This window comes from Thalassophryne amazonica, chromosome 9 (genome assembly GCF_902500255.1).
Source record: "Thalassophryne amazonica chromosome 9, fThaAma1.1, whole genome shotgun sequence".
Taxonomy (NCBI): domain Eukaryota; kingdom Metazoa; phylum Chordata; class Actinopteri; order Batrachoidiformes; family Batrachoididae; genus Thalassophryne; species Thalassophryne amazonica.
In genome coordinates this window covers 85,843,781-85,863,526 of record NC_047111.1, presented here as the reverse complement: position 1 = coordinate 85,863,526, position 19,746 = coordinate 85,843,781, and the positions used below count along the sequence as shown (strand labels likewise).

The window sequence follows — 19,746 nt, the reverse complement described above, 5'->3', positions numbered from 1 at the left end:
GCGGATAAACCAACCAATGTGGAGAGGGGCATGGAAATTATACATGGACATTTTCATTTAAGTGTTTCCAGACAGCGTAGTCGATAAAACCAAAGTTATTTGCAGCCACTGCAAAGCTGCATTTTCTTATCAGCGGAGTACTTTGAGTCTTAAATATCACCTAAATGCAGCACTCACAGCTGATGCCAGCAAATCATTCAATGAAACAAACTGCGGTGCGTTGCTTCGGCAGACTACATTAGATACAGCATGTGGGAGAACTATAGATAAACAAAGGCAAGAGAAGCTCGCAAATGCAACAGTGAATAGGATAGCTACAGACTCCAGGCCGATTGTGGAGGACATCAGTCTGAGAGACATTCTGAGAATTGCAACAAGTGACGGCAGGTTTGAGATTCCCCCACGACGCACCATAAAGGAGAGGACTGCAAAAGAGACAACTTTACAATGTGCACCCACTGTTGCTCTCATTGGGGACTACTGGACATCACTGGGTAACCATAATTTCTTTTTATTTAACTGCAACTGCATAAAGAAAATGCTCTTAATCCTCTTCAACCCAGACAAAATTCTAATCTTTTTGTTACACATTTTACAAACTTCATGTCTTGACAGTAGCAAGGCTCCCATTTTGACTTAAATGGGAATTGGTCGGTAATTCATACAGATACAGTTTGTCCACAGTAGGTTCTGTGATGCACAACTTGCACAACTTAATCATCGGTCTCATCAGACGGTTTCACCGTGCAGCACAGTATAGAAGAGTTGGGAGGGAGAGGATATTTGCAGAACAAACTTTGACACTTTCGTTCATATGGCAGAACATCCATCCATCCATCCATCCATTTTCTTCCGCTTATCCTAGGTCGGGTCGCGGGGGCAGCAGCTCAAGCAAAGCCGCCCAGACCTCCCAATCCACACACAGCTCCTCCGGGGGAACCCCAAGGCGTTCCCAAGCCAGCTGAGAGACATAGTCCCTCCAGCGTGATCTGGGTCTTCCCCGGGGCCACCTCCCGATGGGACATGCTTGGAACACCTCTCCAGCGAGGCGTCCAGGGGGCATCCGGAAAAGATACCCGAGCCACCTCAGCTGGCTCCTTTCGACATGGAGGAGCAGCGGCTCGACTCCAAGCTCCTCCCGAGTGACAGAGCTGCTCACCCTATCTCTAAGGGAACGCCCAGCCACCCTGTGGAGGAAACTCATCTCGGCCGCTTGTACTCACGATCTCGTTCTTTCGGTCATGAGCCAAATCTCATGACCATAGGTGAGGGTCGAAACGTAGATTGATTGGTAAATCGAGAGCTTTGCCCCCCTGCTCAGCTCTCTCTTCACCACGATGGTCCGATACAGCGACCGCATCACTGCAGACACTGCACCGATCCGTCTATCAGTCTCATGCTCCATCCGTCCCTCACTCATGAACAAGACCCCGAGATACTTAAACTCCTCCACCTATGGCAAGGACACCCCACCGACCTGAAGAGGGCAAGGCACCTTTTTCCGGTCGAGAACCATGCCCTCAGATTTGGAGGTGCTGATCTTCATCCCGGATGCTTCACACTCGGCTGCAAACTGCCCCAGTGCACGCTGAAGGTCCTGGTTTGACGAAGCCAACAGGACCACATCATCCGCAAACAGCAGAGTTGAGATTCTGTGGTTCCCAAACTGGACCCCCTCTACACCCTGGCTGCACCTAGAAATTCTGTCCATAAAGGTAATGAACAGAACCGGTGACAAAGGGCAGCCCTGGTGGAGGCCAACGTGCACTGGAAATAGGTTTGACTTACTACCAGCAATGCGAACCAAGCTCCTGCTGCAGTCGTACAGGACCAGATAGCCCTTAGCAAGGACCTGGACCCCGTACTTCCGGAGCACCCCCCACAGGGCACCTCGAGGGACATGGTCAAACGCCTTCTCCAGATCCACAAAGCACATGTGGACTGGCTGGGTGAACTCCCATGAACCCTCGAACACCCGATGGAGGACGTAGAGCTCATCCAGTGTGCCGTGACCAGGACGAAAACCACACTGCTCCTCCTGAATCCGAGGTTTGACTATCGGTCAAATTCTCCTCTCCAGCACCCTGGAATAGACCTTACCGGGGAGGCTGAGGAGTGTGATCCCCCTGTAGTTGGAACACACCCTCCGGTCCCCCTTCTTGAACAGAGGGACCACCGCCCGGTCTGCCAATCCAGGAGTACTGTCCCCGACTGCCACGCGATGTTGCAGAGACATGTCAAACAGGACAGTCCCACAACATCCAGAGACTTAAGGTACTCAGGACGGATTTCGTCCACCCCAGGAGCCTTGCCACCAAGGTGCTTTCTGACCACCTCTGTGACTTCGGCCTGGGTGCTCCAATTTTGGTAAAAAGTGATGCAAATTATTGGTTGAAGTACACTCAACAAAAATATAAAAGCAACACTTTTGGTTTTGCTCTCATTTTGTATGAGATGAACTCAAAGATCTAAAACTTTTTCCACATACACAATATCACCATTTCACATTGTTCACAAACCATTCTAAATCTGTGATAGTGAGCACTTCTCCTTTGCTGAGATAATCCATCCCACCTCACAGGTGTGCCATATCAAGATGCTGATTAGACACCATGATTAGTGCACAGGTGTGCCTTAGACTGTCCACAATAAAAGGCCACTCTGAAAGGTGCAGTTTTGTTTTATTGGGGGGGGTACCAGTCAGTATCTGGTGTGACCACCATTTGCCTCATGCAGTGCAACACATCTCCTTCGCATAGAGTTGATCAGGTTGTCAATTGTGGCCTATGGAATGTTGGTCCACTCCTCTTCAGTGGCTGTGCGAAGTTGCTGGATATTGGCGGGAACTGGTACACGCTGTCGTATACGCCGTTCCAGAGCATCCCAAACATGCTCAATGGGTGACATGTCCGGTGAGTATGCCGGCCATGCAAGAACTGGGACATTTTCAGCTTCCAAGAATTGTGTACAGATCCTTGCAACATGGGGCCGTGCATTATCCTGCTGCAACATGAGGTGATGTTCTTGGATGTATGGACAACATTGGGCCTCAGGATCTCGTCACGGTATCTCTGTGCATTCAAAATGCCATCAATAAAATGCATGTGTTCTTCATCCATAACAGACGCCTGCCCATACCATAACCCCACCGCCACCATGGGCCACTCGATCCACAACATTGACATCAGAAAACCGTTCACCCACACGACGCCACACACGCTGTCTGCCATCTGCCCTGGACAGTGTGAACCGGGATTCATCCGTGAAGAGAACACCTCTCCAACGTGCCAAACGCCAGGGAATGTGAGCATTTGCCCACTCAAGTCGGTTACGACGACGAACTGGAGTCAGGTCGAGACCTCGATGAGGACGACGAGCATGCAGATGAGCTTCCCTGAGACGGTTTCTGACAGTTTGTGCAGAAATTCTTTGGTTATGCAAACCGATTGTTTCAGCAGCTGTCCGAGTGGCTGGTCTCAGACGATCTTGGAGGGTGAACATGCTGGATGTGGAGGTCCTGGGCTGGTGTGGTTACACGTGGTCTGCGGTTGTGAGGCTGGTTGGATGTACTGCCAAATTCTCTGAAACGCCTTTGGAGACGGCTTATGGTAGAGAAATGAACATTCAATACACGAGCAACAGCTCTGGTTGACATTCCTGCTGTCAGCATGCCAATTGCACGCTCCCTCAAATCTTGCGACATCTGTGGCATTGTGCTGTGTGATAAAACTGCACCTTTCAGAGTGGCCTTTTATTGTGGGCAGTCTAAGGCACACCTGTGCACTAATCATGGTGTCTAATCAGCATCTTGATATGGCACACCTGTGAGGTGGGATGGATTATCTCAGCAAAGGAGAAGTGCTCACTATCACAGATTTAGACTGGTTTGTGAACAATATTTGAGGGAAATGGTGATATTGTGTATGTGGAAAAAGTTTTAGATCTTTGAGTTCATCTCATACAAAATGGGAGCAAAACCAAAAGTGTTGCGTTTATGTTTTTGTTGAGTGTAGAAGGATTAATAAATGGTATAGTTTTGACTGTGTTGAATGCTTGATCTCCAAAGTAAAGGTCAAACAAGGTCGACGTCCATTGGATTCTATGATGTATGGCATATGTTACCCCGTAACATGAACTAAGCATGGCAGGTGGTGCAAACTAATCCTTTTAAAATGCTATTAACTCAGTCAATAATTTGCATTATTACACATCTGACTGAAATCCTTTGTTCTGATTGGCTGATTCGCGTGTAATAATTGCAATACTTTTCACAATAAATCATCCAAAGTTAACAAGAGCCACATTATTGACTGATTCTGCACCATTTCGGGCAACATTATAAGTGATTGCGGACCGATTTTGTCATAACGGGGCAACAATATTTCGTGCATGCGCAGGGGTGGTGCGTCGCAGACGATTAGTCATCTCTCTCTCTATTCCACTTCTCTACTTGTCTCTACTCTCTCCACTTCTCTCTCTCTCTCTCTCTCTACTCTCTCCACTTCACTACCCGTCTCTCTCTACTCTCTCCACTTCACTACCCGTCTCTCTCTCCACTTCACTACCTGTCTCTCTCTCTATGTCACAACATCATGGCGGAGAGCAGAAGGTTTGCCTCCGTGGATACTGATGGGATAAACGCTCTTCTATCCAAGAAAGACAATGAGAGTACTGCGAAAAGTATCAAGAAAAGTTCCGCACTGTTCGAGTTTTTAGCGAAGGACGAAGGGAAAGATGTGCATGGTGTTTCACCCGACGAGTTCGAGAAGCTTCTCACTACTGCGCTCCAAGTCTAGCCAGAGGCTGAAACACAGTGAGTTTGAACGGGAAATGACTTAGCAAATTTTTCACACAATTGTAAAGATAAATTTGTTAACTACACAGATGTATAATAAATCAAATGGTGGCTGGTTTATTGGGCAGCATAATGGTGTCACCCCTCGGGGATCATTGTTGCCCGCAGCCTTTGGCCTTGGGCAACAATGGTCCTTCAGGGTGACATTCCATTATGCTGCCCTCCAAACCAGTCACTATTTGTATATCTTTTTTTTTACCACAATTGGAGCAAGTGGTTAATGCGCTTGGTTTCAGTGCAGAAGGTTCTGGGTTCAAATCCCACCCCTGCCACATTTCTCCATGTAATGTGGAGTTGCGTCAGGAGGGGCATCTGGCGTAAAACCTGTGCCAATTCAACAGGCAGATCCACCTTGGATTTGCTGTGGCGACCCCGAGTGCAAACAAGGGAGCAGCCGAAGAGACTTACTAATTGGAGCAACTTTAACTTTTGACCCCTGTACAAACTGAAACTGACCTTTGTCACCATTTTTGGTGTTTTACCCCATAACTCAATGGAATTCAGTCATAGATAGTCCAAACTATACCTTTTTTGAATTGTTATGATCAGAAAAATAATGTATAATTTTCAACATGATGTTTAACTTTTCTGCATAACTAAAGTAGGATGTTCAGCAATAGATTTCTCTCTCTCTTAAAAAAAAAATGTCGACACTACAACATAACTGGGTCTCTTTGGGATTCTAGCTGTAAAATCAGGTCAGTTAGGGAATTCATAATTTTGAAAAGGCATCTTGAGGCACACCTGTGCAATAATAATACTGTCTGATCAGCATCTTGCTATGTCACACCTGTGAGGTGGGATGGATTATCTCAGCAAAGGAGAAGTGCTCACTAACACAGATTTAGACAGATTTGTGAAAGCTGTTTGAGAGAAATAGGTCTTTTGTGTATATATAAAATGTTTGAGTCTGTATATGGAAATTCTTTGAGTTCAGCTCATGAAAAATGGGAGCAAACACAAAAGTGTTGTGTTTATGTTTTTGTTCAGTGATATGTATTGAGTTTTGAGAAACAATGGCTTTTCCGCATTTTATTTTCATATATTTGACTTCTTTTTTTTTTTTTTTCAGCTTACCACTGCAAGTGTGTAGACCCCTGGCTTACGAAGACAAAGAAGACATGTCCTGTGTGCAAACAGCGGGTTATGCGGCCCAACCCGGAGCAACCAGAGTCTGAATCCGAGGAGGAAACTGGAGGACATGGCGAGGGATCGGATGGTGAAGCTGACACAGAACGCACTCCGCTGCTTCGGCCTTCTAATCCAGGAACGCCCTCTGGCAGCCCAGTGGCTTATTCAGCCACTGCCTTGACCGTCGCTCAGTGCCTCAACTCCCCTTCCCGCTGCGAATCGCCCCTACTGGGCTATGAAGGCTACTATTCCCCCCAGGAAGACACAGACTCAGAAAGCTTGGACACGAGGGAGGACCTACACCACACTGATGATGACACTGCTGAGCTCATGGGTAGAGATTGAGTAGAAATCTGACAGCCTATAATTTACACAACAGTTAGATTGCTTGTTTTAATCTGAGGGTTTTGCTGTTCAGCATGCGTTTTAAAAATAGTTTGCTGCTTTGTCCTTATAAGATTGTCACAACTTGACATTTAGCACACTTGTCAGGTTGGTTGCAGTCAACCAATATGTGTGTCAAAAAGTATATGCAGCACATGAACTGATCAGCTTTGCTAAAATCAAACTGTATAATCATTTACATGTTCACCAGTAGCTTGTCAGTATGGGATTTTTTTTAAAGCATTATCATAACTTGTACACATGACTTAACCACTAGTGCTGCAGAAAGTTAATGGACCATTTAATTGTCTAGGAAATAAAATCATGTACTGTCAACATAAGACCCATTTGGATGCAGCCACAGGTCACATTCTGTATCTCAAGGCACAATGAATAATATAGCCACACCATGTTATCTTGTCCACCCCTTTTTTCTTCCCTCAACTGCCCCCTTCTCCTTCCCCAACAATTGGGATATGCAGACACTGGGAACATTTGTTTTCATATAAAATGTTTTTATCCATTCACTTCAGTGCTTTAAAGCTGCTGTACAGGTCCATAATCCAGAAATGGTATAAATATCTGCTACATTTACATTTTTTGCAAGTGTGTAATTGTCTGTTTGAGGGTTTATCTAGTTTGTCAAAATGAACAAACTCAGGTATGTAACACATTAAACATATTATTATTGTAAATTAACTGTGTAGTAAAAATGAGTTTAGGTATTACTTCTGTTCATTACCACCCCCTCACTTTTTAATGTCATCCTTACACTGGCTATAACATGTTGAGTTCAGCACAAAATGGGTGGCATTAACTTGGGAGAACTGTACAACATATTAGGATTTTATTTTTATTTTTTTAAACATCAGATAGAGCATTTTCTTTGGTGGTGGTATCTTTCACAGTAGAATTACAGAATATTTTAAATCAAAGGACCCCACTGATTTTTTTTTTTTTTTTTTTATGGGCGTAAGTTGCCTTACATTGTTTATGTACATGTGTATGTTAAATATTTAGTTTAATGGATAAAACTTAATGTTTCCCTCTTGTCAAGGTGTATTCACTACTGCATGCTTGGAAGCCATGTCTCATTATCGCTTTACATTTGTTGTTACAGGGAAGAACAAGAAAGCTGAAACCTGTCGTACCACATTTTTTTTACCATTTTAATTCCAGAGAAATTAAATGTTCAACAAAATTCTGTTTTAAAAATAACTGCAAATGAAAAGGCTGTCGGGCAAAAATACTTTGTGTACTTAAAGTGCATTTTGGTCAAATTGAGTTTTTACCCAAGGCCAAAATATGGCTATCGGGTGTTGTGAAGACTTTGCTTCCATCTGTGCTCAGCATAAGTCCGTTCCTTTTACTGCTAGGGGTATCAAATTCACGTTTCCTATTTTTATGCTCATAGAGCCAAGGGTATTTTATAATGCAATGCTAAAATACCTTCGGCCCAATGAGTATAAAAATGGGAAACGATGTGACCTTTTAACCCCTTAAAATAGGTCAAGGTTAGCCATCTTTGAACTTGTCCATGGTCTGCGTCCCAAGAATGCTCCCTGTAAATTTGAAGACCCTGGCAGTAATAGGAATGGACTTATGCTGAGGACGGACGGGCACAAAGTCTTCACCCGATGGCCATATTTTGGCCTTGGGTAAAAAGTACATTATGCTTATCCTAATATGAGATAAAATTTTAATGTTTGATGTTTCATGCTGTGGAGCTTTTCCAAAACATGAACTGTATAATTCTTCCCTCACTTCTTGTCTCAGTGGCGCTATATGACAATAAAGTATGATCAATATTTCTTCTGGTTTATTTTACACAGCCACAGAGAAAATCTAATTGTCTGCAGTTTTGTTAACAGTTGAAATTAATTAAAAAAAAAAGAGAAAAAATCTGCCCAGATGTTTTATTAAGACTTAATAACCTCAATACAGCTGGGATAGGTTCCAGCCCCCTGGGACCCTTAACTGGAATAAGCACATATAGAAAAATGAGTATAACTTACACCCAGGCACTCCCACCTGAAGAAAGAATACATGATCCAAATAAATTCTGCTTACATTTTTTTCCCCCCAATATGTTACACTTCAATGTAGGAGCGCCAAGTTGGATATGAAATGGAGAAGACAGACAATCACAAAGAAGAAATAATACTGAATAATACAGACTTTACGCATGAAGCATGATGGGTAGTTGAATGGTTGCCACAGTGTTAATGACAGGAATGTGGAAGGACCAGATGGTGGTGGATTTTGGATGAAAATGGTTGTTGTGAATACAGTACTTAAAGAAGAATAAGGTGCACACAGGTGGACCATGTCCCATGCAGGAGATGGTGACAGGGAGGCCAGTTAGCATCTTTGTGGACTATGGGGAGTATGTGGAGAGGGTTTCCAGCTTCAAGCTCCTGGGTGTGCAGGTAGATGTAGACCTTCAATGGAGATCCAACACCTTGGCGGTCATGAAGAGGGCCCAACAACGGCTCCACTGTCTGAGGATCCTCAGGAGGACCAACTTAAAGAGGGAGCTACTGTTTTCCACCGCTGCTCCACTGAGAGTGTGCTGACGTACTGCATCTCTGTGTGGGTCTCCAGCTGCACCATGGCACACAGGAAGGCACTACAGAGGGCTATTAACACTGCCCAAAGGATCATTGGCCACCCTCTCCCCTCCCTACAGGACCTTTACAGTACCCGCTGTCTCAGGAGGACATGCAGCATTCTGGGAGACAACACACCCAGGACATGGGGCGTTTCAGCTCATGCCCTCTGGCAGACGGTTCAGGGAGCTTAAAACACGGACAAACAGACTGAAAGACAGTTGCTATAATAGGGCTATAGCCCTGTTAAATGCAAACTTTTGACATGATTATGTCATTTTAAACTCGGGCCAACTGCAAAAAACAAATCAGACATTTACATAAGGTTTTGATAAGTGTATGCTTTGGTTCTTTTGTTAGTTATTTTCATTTTATATTTATATGAGATTGACATTGAGGGGATGGCTGTGCCCCAGTTTCATTATGCTGGCGTACACTGTACGACTATGCAAATGACAAAGACTCTTGATCTTCAATCTTGACTGTAGGAGGCTGCGAAGGCAAAGAAGAGAGTGAAGGCTGAACCAAGAATCAGTGGAAGTGCAAGACAAATTTAGGGAAGAGGTGAGATCTGCTGGGTAGTGTTGTGATGCAGGATAAGTGGGCAGCTGTTACAGAAATGATGACAGCTAGGACGGTGTTTCGGCCCCTTCACACAGTGCGAAGCTAGGACGTAATTTTGGGTAGGGATGCTAGGGTCACGTCCCTACCAATATTCAGCCCCCTACTGTGTAATCACGACCAATAAAACTGCTGTCCTCCATTATTATGGCACATAAAGGGTTAAATGTATGCCACTGCTCGAAGCCCCCCTCTTTAACGTAGATATCCTTGTCTGATTAGCAGTGATGCCGGTCTAATCTGACCACTTTTTTTTAGTAACAAGTAATCTAACACGTTAATCTTTCCAAATCAGTAATCAGATTAAAGTTACTTCTCTAAGTCACTGTGCGTTACTATTATTTTTGCATTATGGGTCGATAGCAGCATTAAACTTGGTCCGTGGGCAGGGGGTCGGGGTACTACTTAAAATAATAATAATTTCGACAAGTAAAATGTTTAGAGAGAATTTAAATGTTAGAAAAATGTTAGAATGAATTTAATAGTTACATTTATAAACAATGTAGGTTAGAAATTGCAAGTTTTACTGTTACAGTGCTGTCAACAGTTAAATATGAGGTCAAGAAAGAGGTCTTTATTTTACTTTTTATAAAACAAGTATTTATTTTCATTGAAGCCAAGAAAGGGTGACTATAAAGTGAGTTTTTGCAAAACAAGTATCATTGTCATGTTGAGGTGGCAGAGGGTTGTTGTCGGCAGCTGGGGAGAAGTAACTAAAAAAGTAACTAGTAATCTAACTTAGTTACTTTTCCAATTGAGTAATCAGTAAAGTAACTAAGTTACTTTTTCAAGGAGGAATCAGTAATCAGTAATTGGATTACTTTTTCAAAGTAAATGTGGCAACACTGGTGATTAGCTACCCGTTTCTCGCTAACTTGGTTAGCTATCCCGCTTGTCACTCCAAGCAGCACACTTCCCACAGTGACCGCGACCGCCTATCGACCCCCGTCTCTATCTCTCTCTCTTGAGCTAGACTTCGGTGATATTTGGTAACGAATGACAGCCCCCCCTCCCAACAAACGAGATATTCGTTCATTCTTCACAGTCAGGAATGTAAGTGCAGGGTCTCCGTCAAGCTTTAAAAACTAAGCAAAATCCCTTTCATGAATGGAAACCCTTCTTAAAAGCAGCATTAGGCTTCTTCTGCTCTTTAGGCACTAGGCAGGTTTTAGCAACGTGGCAGGACGCATCGTTAGAGCTAGGCTACTGCACAGTTGCTGGGAACTTATTAAAAGACTGCGCGGGCGGACACAATAACAGACAGACAAACGGGAATCGATTCATTCACGAATAGGGATGGGTATCGAGAACTTGTTCCTTTCGGGTATCGTTAAGAAATGATTCGACCCACCGACATCAATAAGCTTTTTGCTTAATGATTCTGTTATCGGTCCTTCAGAGTTGCCGTTATTTTGGGGGGTGTTTGTCAGGAAATGATCATTTCTCTACATTAATTACAGACCCTGCAGCGGGTCCGTAATCAACTTTTCTGCAGCGTGGCTTTGCTTTGAACCTTGAACCTTGAACCAATCAAAGCAGTGGTTCGCAGATTGAAACAGTGCTTCGATTGCTTCGTTTATTCTTTCTTTCTTTCGCTTAATTTTCCCCCGCTAAAACCCTAAAGAACATACATCGGTCAGTATTATTTACCTTTTTTATGTTAAACCGACCGGTTATGGTCTTCCGAAACAGTTGATAGATGTATTTTATAACTTAAAAACGGGAGCGATGCTAACGCGTTAGCATGTCTATGGCATTTTCAAAGTTAAAAGTTAGCATTTAGCAATTGCAGCTGTCATCACGTTCGGGTGCATTTGTTTTCAAATTGTAATATTTTTTAAATTTATTTTTGTTTATATATTATAATCTAATGATTATTATATACAATGTATACTTATTATATACAGTTTTAGAGAAAGAGACAAAAAGAACCTGAATAGAAACACAACAGAAAATATAAAACCAACTAAGAATGAACATACATAAATACATACATACATACAGAAATAAATAATTGTTTCCTGTGAACACCTAGTGACTCTCACACCTCCATTTCATCCCTGTCTTATTTAAGTTTAATGACAGTTTGTTTTGGTCAAACCATATTTTCAGTTTGTTAATTTCTTCAGTGATTTCCTCCAGAACTATCTGCCAAACTAGAAAACTGCTGCATCCTAGTAAGAGCAGAATACTACTGGAATGAATTTGAATAAGGAAAGTTGTATTTTTTTCTCACTAAATGGATGCTGCACTCACTGCAGTTTATTGTCTGGAATAGTCCCAGATTGCATTTCAGAGCTTCTAGAATTCAAACATTTTCGTGTAGGTGGTGTTGGGGGGTAATTTTGGGTTTCAGCTTTTTTTGTTTTTCACCACTTTCATCCCTGAATATGAGTTGTGATTCACTTTTGTGTTTTTAAAGTTACTAACTGGGACTCCTGTCTTGTTGCGAGAAAGAAACGAGAATCATCCTCCGTTCTGTTCACACAGCTCCAAACGTTGCGCGGCTCTCTGACAAGTCAAGATAGAACGATAGAATTCAGTCTGAATTAATAACTTCAAAGTGAAACACAGTTTTGTTAATTTTTATTTATGTCCAGAGATCAAGGATACAGTGACCAATTTCATATTTATTTACTTTAAGACTCAAGGAAATACATAGAAAACCTGTAAAGCCTACTTTTAGTACAAAATTCACGAGGTGTCGATAAGGAATTGGATCGATAAGCAGAATCAATAATGGCATTGATATCGATAAAATCTTATCAATACCCATCCCTATTCATGAACGTCACAACACTAGCAGATAGGGTCATTGCAATACTTCGTGTTAAATATCCATCCTCGAATTCAATTTAAATGTATAGCTGGAGCAATGTTGGGTTAGTTGCTTTGTTCAAGGTCACTCCAGTCATGGATGGAAGTGTAAAGAGAGGTAAGGTTGGGATTTGAGCCTGCAACCCTGTGATTGAAAGACCAAATCCCTAACCATTGGGATGGCTCGTTAACCTATAACATCTGCATGACATGAACTTATGATTGGTAATGCAAAAAAAAAAATTCTTTGTCTTGGAGCACTTTTGTGTCCCCACCAAGATCAAAATCAAAGTTACTCCCTTGGTACGAAGTTTGGTCGAATACGGCGAAACAGCGTAAAACAGTTCGAATTATCGCACCATGAAACATCGCACTGACAGGCAGGGGTATACGCAATGGTGTTTCGGTTTGCATATGATTCCTGCTTCATGCGCATTTAATGCGCAATTCGACCAAATTCGCGCTATGTGTAAAGGGGCCCTTAACGTGACATTGGACAGAGGATGGAAAAGGACTTGATGGAATGAGAAAGTACAGGAAAATAATCAGGAAGAAAGAGGCTGGCAGAAAGGAACGGGGATAGATGAGGCCAGAGCTGGCTCTGCGTTGTACAACCTTGGAATTCTCTGTCTGACCTGATATGAAGTATATTGACCGCTGGACTGATAGTGAATGAATGAATGAATGAATGAATGAATGAATGAATGAAAACTGTTTATTTCGAACATTTGATACAACAACAATTACAAGATAGATCAGTAAAGACAACAACAAAAAAGTTCCTACTGTGTACCCAACATGTCCGAAAAGGGGTAGGGTGAAGCATCAGCTTATTTATCCCTACCCCTTCTTCCCCACAACCAGTAATACCCTTTGCCACATATACACATAGATTCCTACACACCTAAACCGATATCAATATATATATATATACATACACATACACATATATATATACATACACACATCAACATACATACACATATACATACACATATATACACATATACATATATACACATATATATATACACAAACATAAATATACACCTACACATACCTAGTTACATACAAAATACTATATATTTACAAGCCGAAGCAAAAAACAAAAACACCCTAACCCTCATTACCCTTCCTCCTCCCTATACCCAGAAAAAAAACATATTTTTGTACCGCTGTTTGAACTGGTTCATGCTTGGACATTGCTTGAGCCCCACTCCCAATCTGTTCCACATCCTCACCCCACAGACAGAAATACAGAAACCTTTTAATGTTGTTCGTGCCCACTGATGCTTTAAATTAAATTTCCCCCTCAGACTGTAATCCCCTGATCTGTTAAAAAACATATTTTTAATATTTGCTGGAAGTAAATTGTTTATTGCTTTATACACAATTTGTACTGTTTGAAAATGAACCAAGTCTGTGAATTTTAAGAATTTGGATTGTAAAAATAGTGGATTTGTATGATCTCTATAGCCAGTATTATGAATAATTCTTATAGCTCTTTTCTGCATTACTGATAGTGATTGTGTTGTACCTTTATAAGTATTACCCCATACCTCTACACAGTACTGTAAATATGGTAAAACCAGTGAGCAGTAAAGAATGCGGAGTGAGTTGTGGTCCAGAATAGTATTGCACACCAGGCATTTGCCCGGTGGCCTGAAAGAAAGGGTGACTATAAAGTGAGGCAGGGACCACTACGGCCATGACAGTAAGTGAAGGTTAACTTCAGCTATTAATTGATGAACAGCAACCTAACTTGTTCATAAATCAGACATCTGTGTGTGAGAGAGACATTCTGATCTTCTGGTCTGAAGTAAAGTGCTGTCTAACTGGGTCACTCAGATATGAATTAAGGTTGGATATTATTTTCATTCGTGCTAACTCTGCCAGTCACGTAACCTAGCCTAGCAATGTAACCTGTGCAAATGGTGTGCATGGCTAGCTACCATGCTGTCGCCGCCAGGTTGTTTCTTCATTCTTTATTCTATTTGTGTGACGGTCGTGCGTCGGTCATACGAAGTATGCTGTTTTGCACAGTCTGTGGTGCGGTGGCGTGGTATAACGGTGTCCCTGTCTAAAATGTATTTTCCCAAGTCCTGGCATAATTTCACATACCTAACATTTTACTTTAAATTGAGAGTCATTCTCTAAGTTGATTAGCAACACAAATTGGTAATAAAAGAAATCCTTGATGTTACTTGTAGCTTGTAGTGAGATAGACAACTGTCTCCATCTTGTGGCCTTTTTCTGTATTGCAGGTTCAAAAGTTCAACCTTTGTATCCAGTCATTGGTCCAGTCATCCAGTCATTTCTTCCTTTATATGATGAATTGTATCACACAAGTAATGATATATTATTTATAGTATAGCCTACAGTATTTCAACAAATGTTTTTATATAATTTCTATTTCTAAATTTAAGTAACAAGGCTGAATGAAATGATGGCTTATTATGTCTAAAAAGTAATGTGACCTACTGTCAATAGATCGTACTTTTGATAAGCCTATGATAACTGTATATCAGGAGAACTTTTCATAATGCTTCTTATAGTGTTAAAATGTATGTGTCTCCTGGTGCACATTGATCGGTTAAGGGACCAAAAAAAAAACACACTGTCACAGCAGGTTTAATTTTTTTCCCCTTCAATACCTGGTGGTGGCCTGGTCTTGGTTAAAAATGCCCGGCCTGAAAAATTTCCCCAGTCCATATATATATATATATATATATATATATATACACTTATACATACTTATACATTGGTTGTCTGGATCAGAAATTTCAGTTAAATATATCATATAGCAGACGAACACACTGATATTTGAGAAGTGAAATTAAGTTTCTAGTAGTTACAGAAAGTGCAATAATTATTTAAACAAAATTGGGCAGGTGTATAAATTTGGGCACCCTTGTCATTTTATTGATTTGAATACATGTAGCACTAATTACTGGAACACAAATTTGATTTGGTAAGCTCATTGACCCTTGACCTCCTCACACAGGTGAATCAAGTCATGAGAAAGGGTATCTAAGGTGGCTATTTGAAAATATTCCTCTCTTTGCATCTCTTGTAATGAGTGGCAACATGGGAGCCTCTAAACACCTCTCAAATGACCTGAAAACAAAGATTGTTCAACATCATCGTTTAGGGGAAGGATACAAAAGCTATCTTGGAGATTTCAGCTGTCAGTTTCCACTGTGTGGAACATAGTGAGGAAATGGAAGACCGCAGGCACAGTACTATAAGGCCCGAAGTGGCAGGACAGGAAAAATACAAGCTGAAGCGAAGGATGGTGAGAACAGTCATAGTCAACCCACAGACCTGCTCCAAAGAGCTACAATATGATCTTGCTGCAGATAGTGTCTCTGTGCATCGTTCAACTATACAACGAACTTTGCACAAAGAGATGCTCTATGATGGAAAAGGGTGCTGTGGACTCATGAAACTAAAATTGAGTTACTTGGACATAACATGGGGCAATATGCATGGCTGAAAAAGAACACTGCATTCCAAGAAAAACACTTGCTACCTACAGGAAAATTTTGAAGTGGTTCCATCATGCTGTATGGCTGTGTGGCCACTGGCCAGTGCAGGTACTGGGAATCTTGTTAAAGTTGAGGGTCACGTGGATTCAATCAATCAATCAATCAATTTTTTTTTATATAGCGCCAAATCACAACAAACAGTTGCCCCAAGGCGCTTTAAGGCGATTAATATCACTTTGAGCAGATGGAATCAGTTAATCAGTGAAATCACCTGGTGGAGTCAGTGGCTGCAAAGAAAACCTGCACCCTCATGGCTCTTTCTGGAACAGGTTGCCTACCCCTGGTTTAGACTAACAATACAGTCTCAGAATAGCAGAGGATATTACCTTCACAGGTAGATGATATCTCGGCAACGAGGTGGAGATGACGTCCGGTCTTTATGGAGTGAGATGATGTAGTGTAGATGGGTGACAGCTGTCAAGAGATAATGAGTGACAGCTGTCACCCCCGGCTGTGTCCGTGCGGCAGCGCCCTCTCGTGCCTGAAGCCCGCACTTCAGGCAGGGCGCCCTCTGGTGGTGGGCCAGCAGTACCTCCTCTTCTGGCGGCCCACACAACAGATTCACTCAGTTCTGAGGAATAAATTATGGAATCACCCTGTAAATTTTCATCCCCAAAACTAACACCTGCATCAAATCAGATCTGCTCGTTAGTCTGCATCTAAAAAGGAGTGATCACACCTTGGAGAGCTGTTGCACCAAGTGGACTGACATGAATCATGGCTCCAACACGAGAGATGTCAATTGAAACAAAGGAGAGGATTATCAAACTCTTAAAAGAGGGTAAATCATCACGCAATGTTGCAAAAGATGTTGGTTGTTCACAGTCAGCTGTGTCTAAACTCTGGACCAAATACAAACAACATGGGAAGGTTGTTAAAGGCAAACATACTGGTAGACCAAGGAAGACATCAAACCATCAAGACAGAAAACTTAAAGCAATATGTCTCAAAAATCGAAAATGCACAACAAAACAAATGAGGAACAAATGGGAGGAAGCTGGAGTTAATGTCTGTGACCGAACTGTAAGAAACCGCCTAAAGGAAATGGGATTTACATACAGAAAAGCTAAATGAAAGCCACCATTAACACCTAAACAGAAAAAAAAACAAGGTTACAATGGGCTAAGGAAAAGCAATCGTGGACTGTGGATGACTGGATGAAAGTCATATTCAGTGATGATTCTCGAATCTGCATTGGGCAAGGTGATGATGCTGGAACTTTTGTTTGGTGCCATTCCAATGAGATTTATAAAGACGACTGCCTGAAGAGAACATGTAAATTTCCACAGTCATTGATGATATGGGGCTGCATGTCAGGTAAAGGCACTGGGGAGATGGCTGTCATTACATCATCAATAAATGCACAAGTTTACATTGATATTTTGGACACTTTTCTTATCCCATCAATTGAAAGGATGTTTGGGGATGATGAAATCATTTTTCAAGATGATAATGCATCTTGCCATAGAGCAAAAACTGTGAAAACATTCCTTGCAAAAAGACACATAGGGTCAATGTCATGGCCTGCAAATAGTCTGGATCTTAATCCAATTGAAAATCTTTGGTGGAAATTGAAGAAAATGGTCCATGACAAGGCTCCAACCTGCAAAGCTGATATGGCAACAGCAATCAGAGAAAGTTGGAGCCAGATTGATGAAGAGTACTGTTTGTCACTCATTAAGTCCATGCCTCAGAGACTGCAAGCTGTTATAAAAGCCAGAAGTGGTGCAACAAAATACTAGTGATGTGTTGGAGCGTTCTTTTGTTTTTCATGATTCCATAATTTTTTCCTCAGAATTGAGTGATTCCATATTTTTTTTCCCTCTGCTTGGTCTAAAAAGTAACCGTTACTGACTGCCACAATTTTTTTTCCTGATTTCTCATAGTGTTTCTTAAAGCCAGAAAGTTGCCATTGAAATTAATTTAGTTTTGTGTCATGTCTGTGATCTGCTTTTTTTCTACAAAATTAAACATCTGAATGAACATCCTCCGAGGCCGGTGATTCCATAATTTTTGCCAGGGGTTGTATATTCCTGTGAGATAATGCGTATATCTCATCTAAATCAATTCTAAAATTTACCAGTAAAAATATAAAGAGAACTGAAGTTTTAAGAGTGGCCATAATAAATATTTAACTTAAAAGTTTATGAGCATTGTAAACATTGACACGATGGAGTTTGATGCGGAAGATTTCAGAAAGATACGATTGGAATGTTTTGATTACCATTTACAGTTGGCGATGAAAGACTTGGGTGTTAACTTCGTGTTAAAGTCAGAACAAGAAGCTGCACTGAAAGAGATCTATAAGGCAGGGGCGTAGGCAGAAATCACAAAATGGGTGGGCCCAGAAAAAATCAGACGGGCCCAACCTTTGGGGTTGTAGGTAAGGTGTAGGTATTATAATACACCGTTTGAAAAAGTGTGCCTTGTTTGGACATCACAAGCAACGTTATCACTTAGCCTACAGCACTGGCAAAGTGAGCACACAGACGCGACACGTCAGACACAAGTACTCTTCATGGATAATGCAAGCTGCAGTGCAGCGCCCCCCCCCCCCCCCCCCCCCCCCCCACACACACACACACACACACACACACACACACACACACACATTCAGTGCAAGTCTGGTAGCCTACTTGGCTCGGCCTAAACCCAAAACGTCAATAGGTATTTAAATAAGGCATTGTTTCAAAAATGAATTCCAAGTTTAATGATGAACACATCTCAGCCAACTGCACAGACGCTGTGTGCACAATTATACAGACACAAAGTGTCAGAGACAAGCACCCCATGGACAATGCAAGCAGCAACGCAATGCTTAGTCATGTAAAGTCCTTTAAAAAAAAAAATTGCAAAATATATCCGCAACATGAAAACAGGTTGGCTCGGCGGCCAAATTAAAAACCATCAGAATGGACACCAACATGATTCATGGCAGTTGCAATATAATAATAACAATTAGGCCTATTTAGAAGAAAAAGTAATTAATGGTCTCACACTTACATCTGATGAATCCTTTTAATGCTCCAGCAGGAGACGACGGGGTTTTTGTTGAACTCTCTTATCACGTCATCACAGTCCAATGATTCACTCAGTTTTCTTTCAAGGGAGACTGCATTCAGTCTGTGAGTCAACATGGATGTTCTGGTGGATGTTTTTATCCATTTAACAGTAGAAAACAGCCGTTCGACGGTGCATGTTGTTATTGGCATTGTGATGGAGGCCCGCAGAAGACTATTTATTTGAGGAAAAATGTGGTCCCTCGTTTATCGGAGTTACGTTCAAAAATAACCCGCGATAAACAAAATCCGCAAAGTAGTCAGCGCTATTTTTTACAATTATTATAGATGTTTTAAGGCTGTAAAACCCCTCACTACACACTTTTCTCAAACAGGCATTAACATTTTCTCACTTTTCTCTCCTGTGTCAGCACTCTCTTTTTTCTTCTGTGCGAGAAGATTATAAACAGACACACACAGAACACAATGCGCATGCTCTCCCTTCGCTCACTGCCTCTGGAGGTACGGATGCAGGACCCGCAAAGAATCCAAGTCCTCTCTCGGTGGCCACGGAGCTCTGCGTCTGCGCTCAACATTCGGATCAAAACAGCGAGCGTATCTCTGGACCTGTTGCCAGATTTGGTGCAATTCCGCACAGCAGATAGGAGGAGGTGGCCTGCAGCTGCATTTACTGAGCCTGCAGAAAGCGCATCGGAGGCAGTGAGAGCAATCGCGGTGATGCCGACCGGTGCCACAAACGGCCCGCCTGATAAGGACGCAGA

The 19,746-nt window shown here is 42.0% G+C and overlaps 1 protein-coding gene across 1 annotated transcript in view; it reads left to right on the top strand.

Moving 5' to 3' along the window:
* Positions 1-8,946, top strand: part of rnf167 (ring finger protein 167) — a 32,381-nt gene extending 23,435 nt beyond the window's left edge. The window contains 2 exon segments of the mRNA XM_034179094.1: positions 5,928-6,331; positions 8,710-8,946. Of these exon segments, the coding sequence (XP_034034985.1) occupies positions 5,928-6,331; positions 8,710-8,946 (641 nt within the window).
* The last annotated feature ends 10,800 nt before the right edge of the window (positions 8,947-19,746 follow it).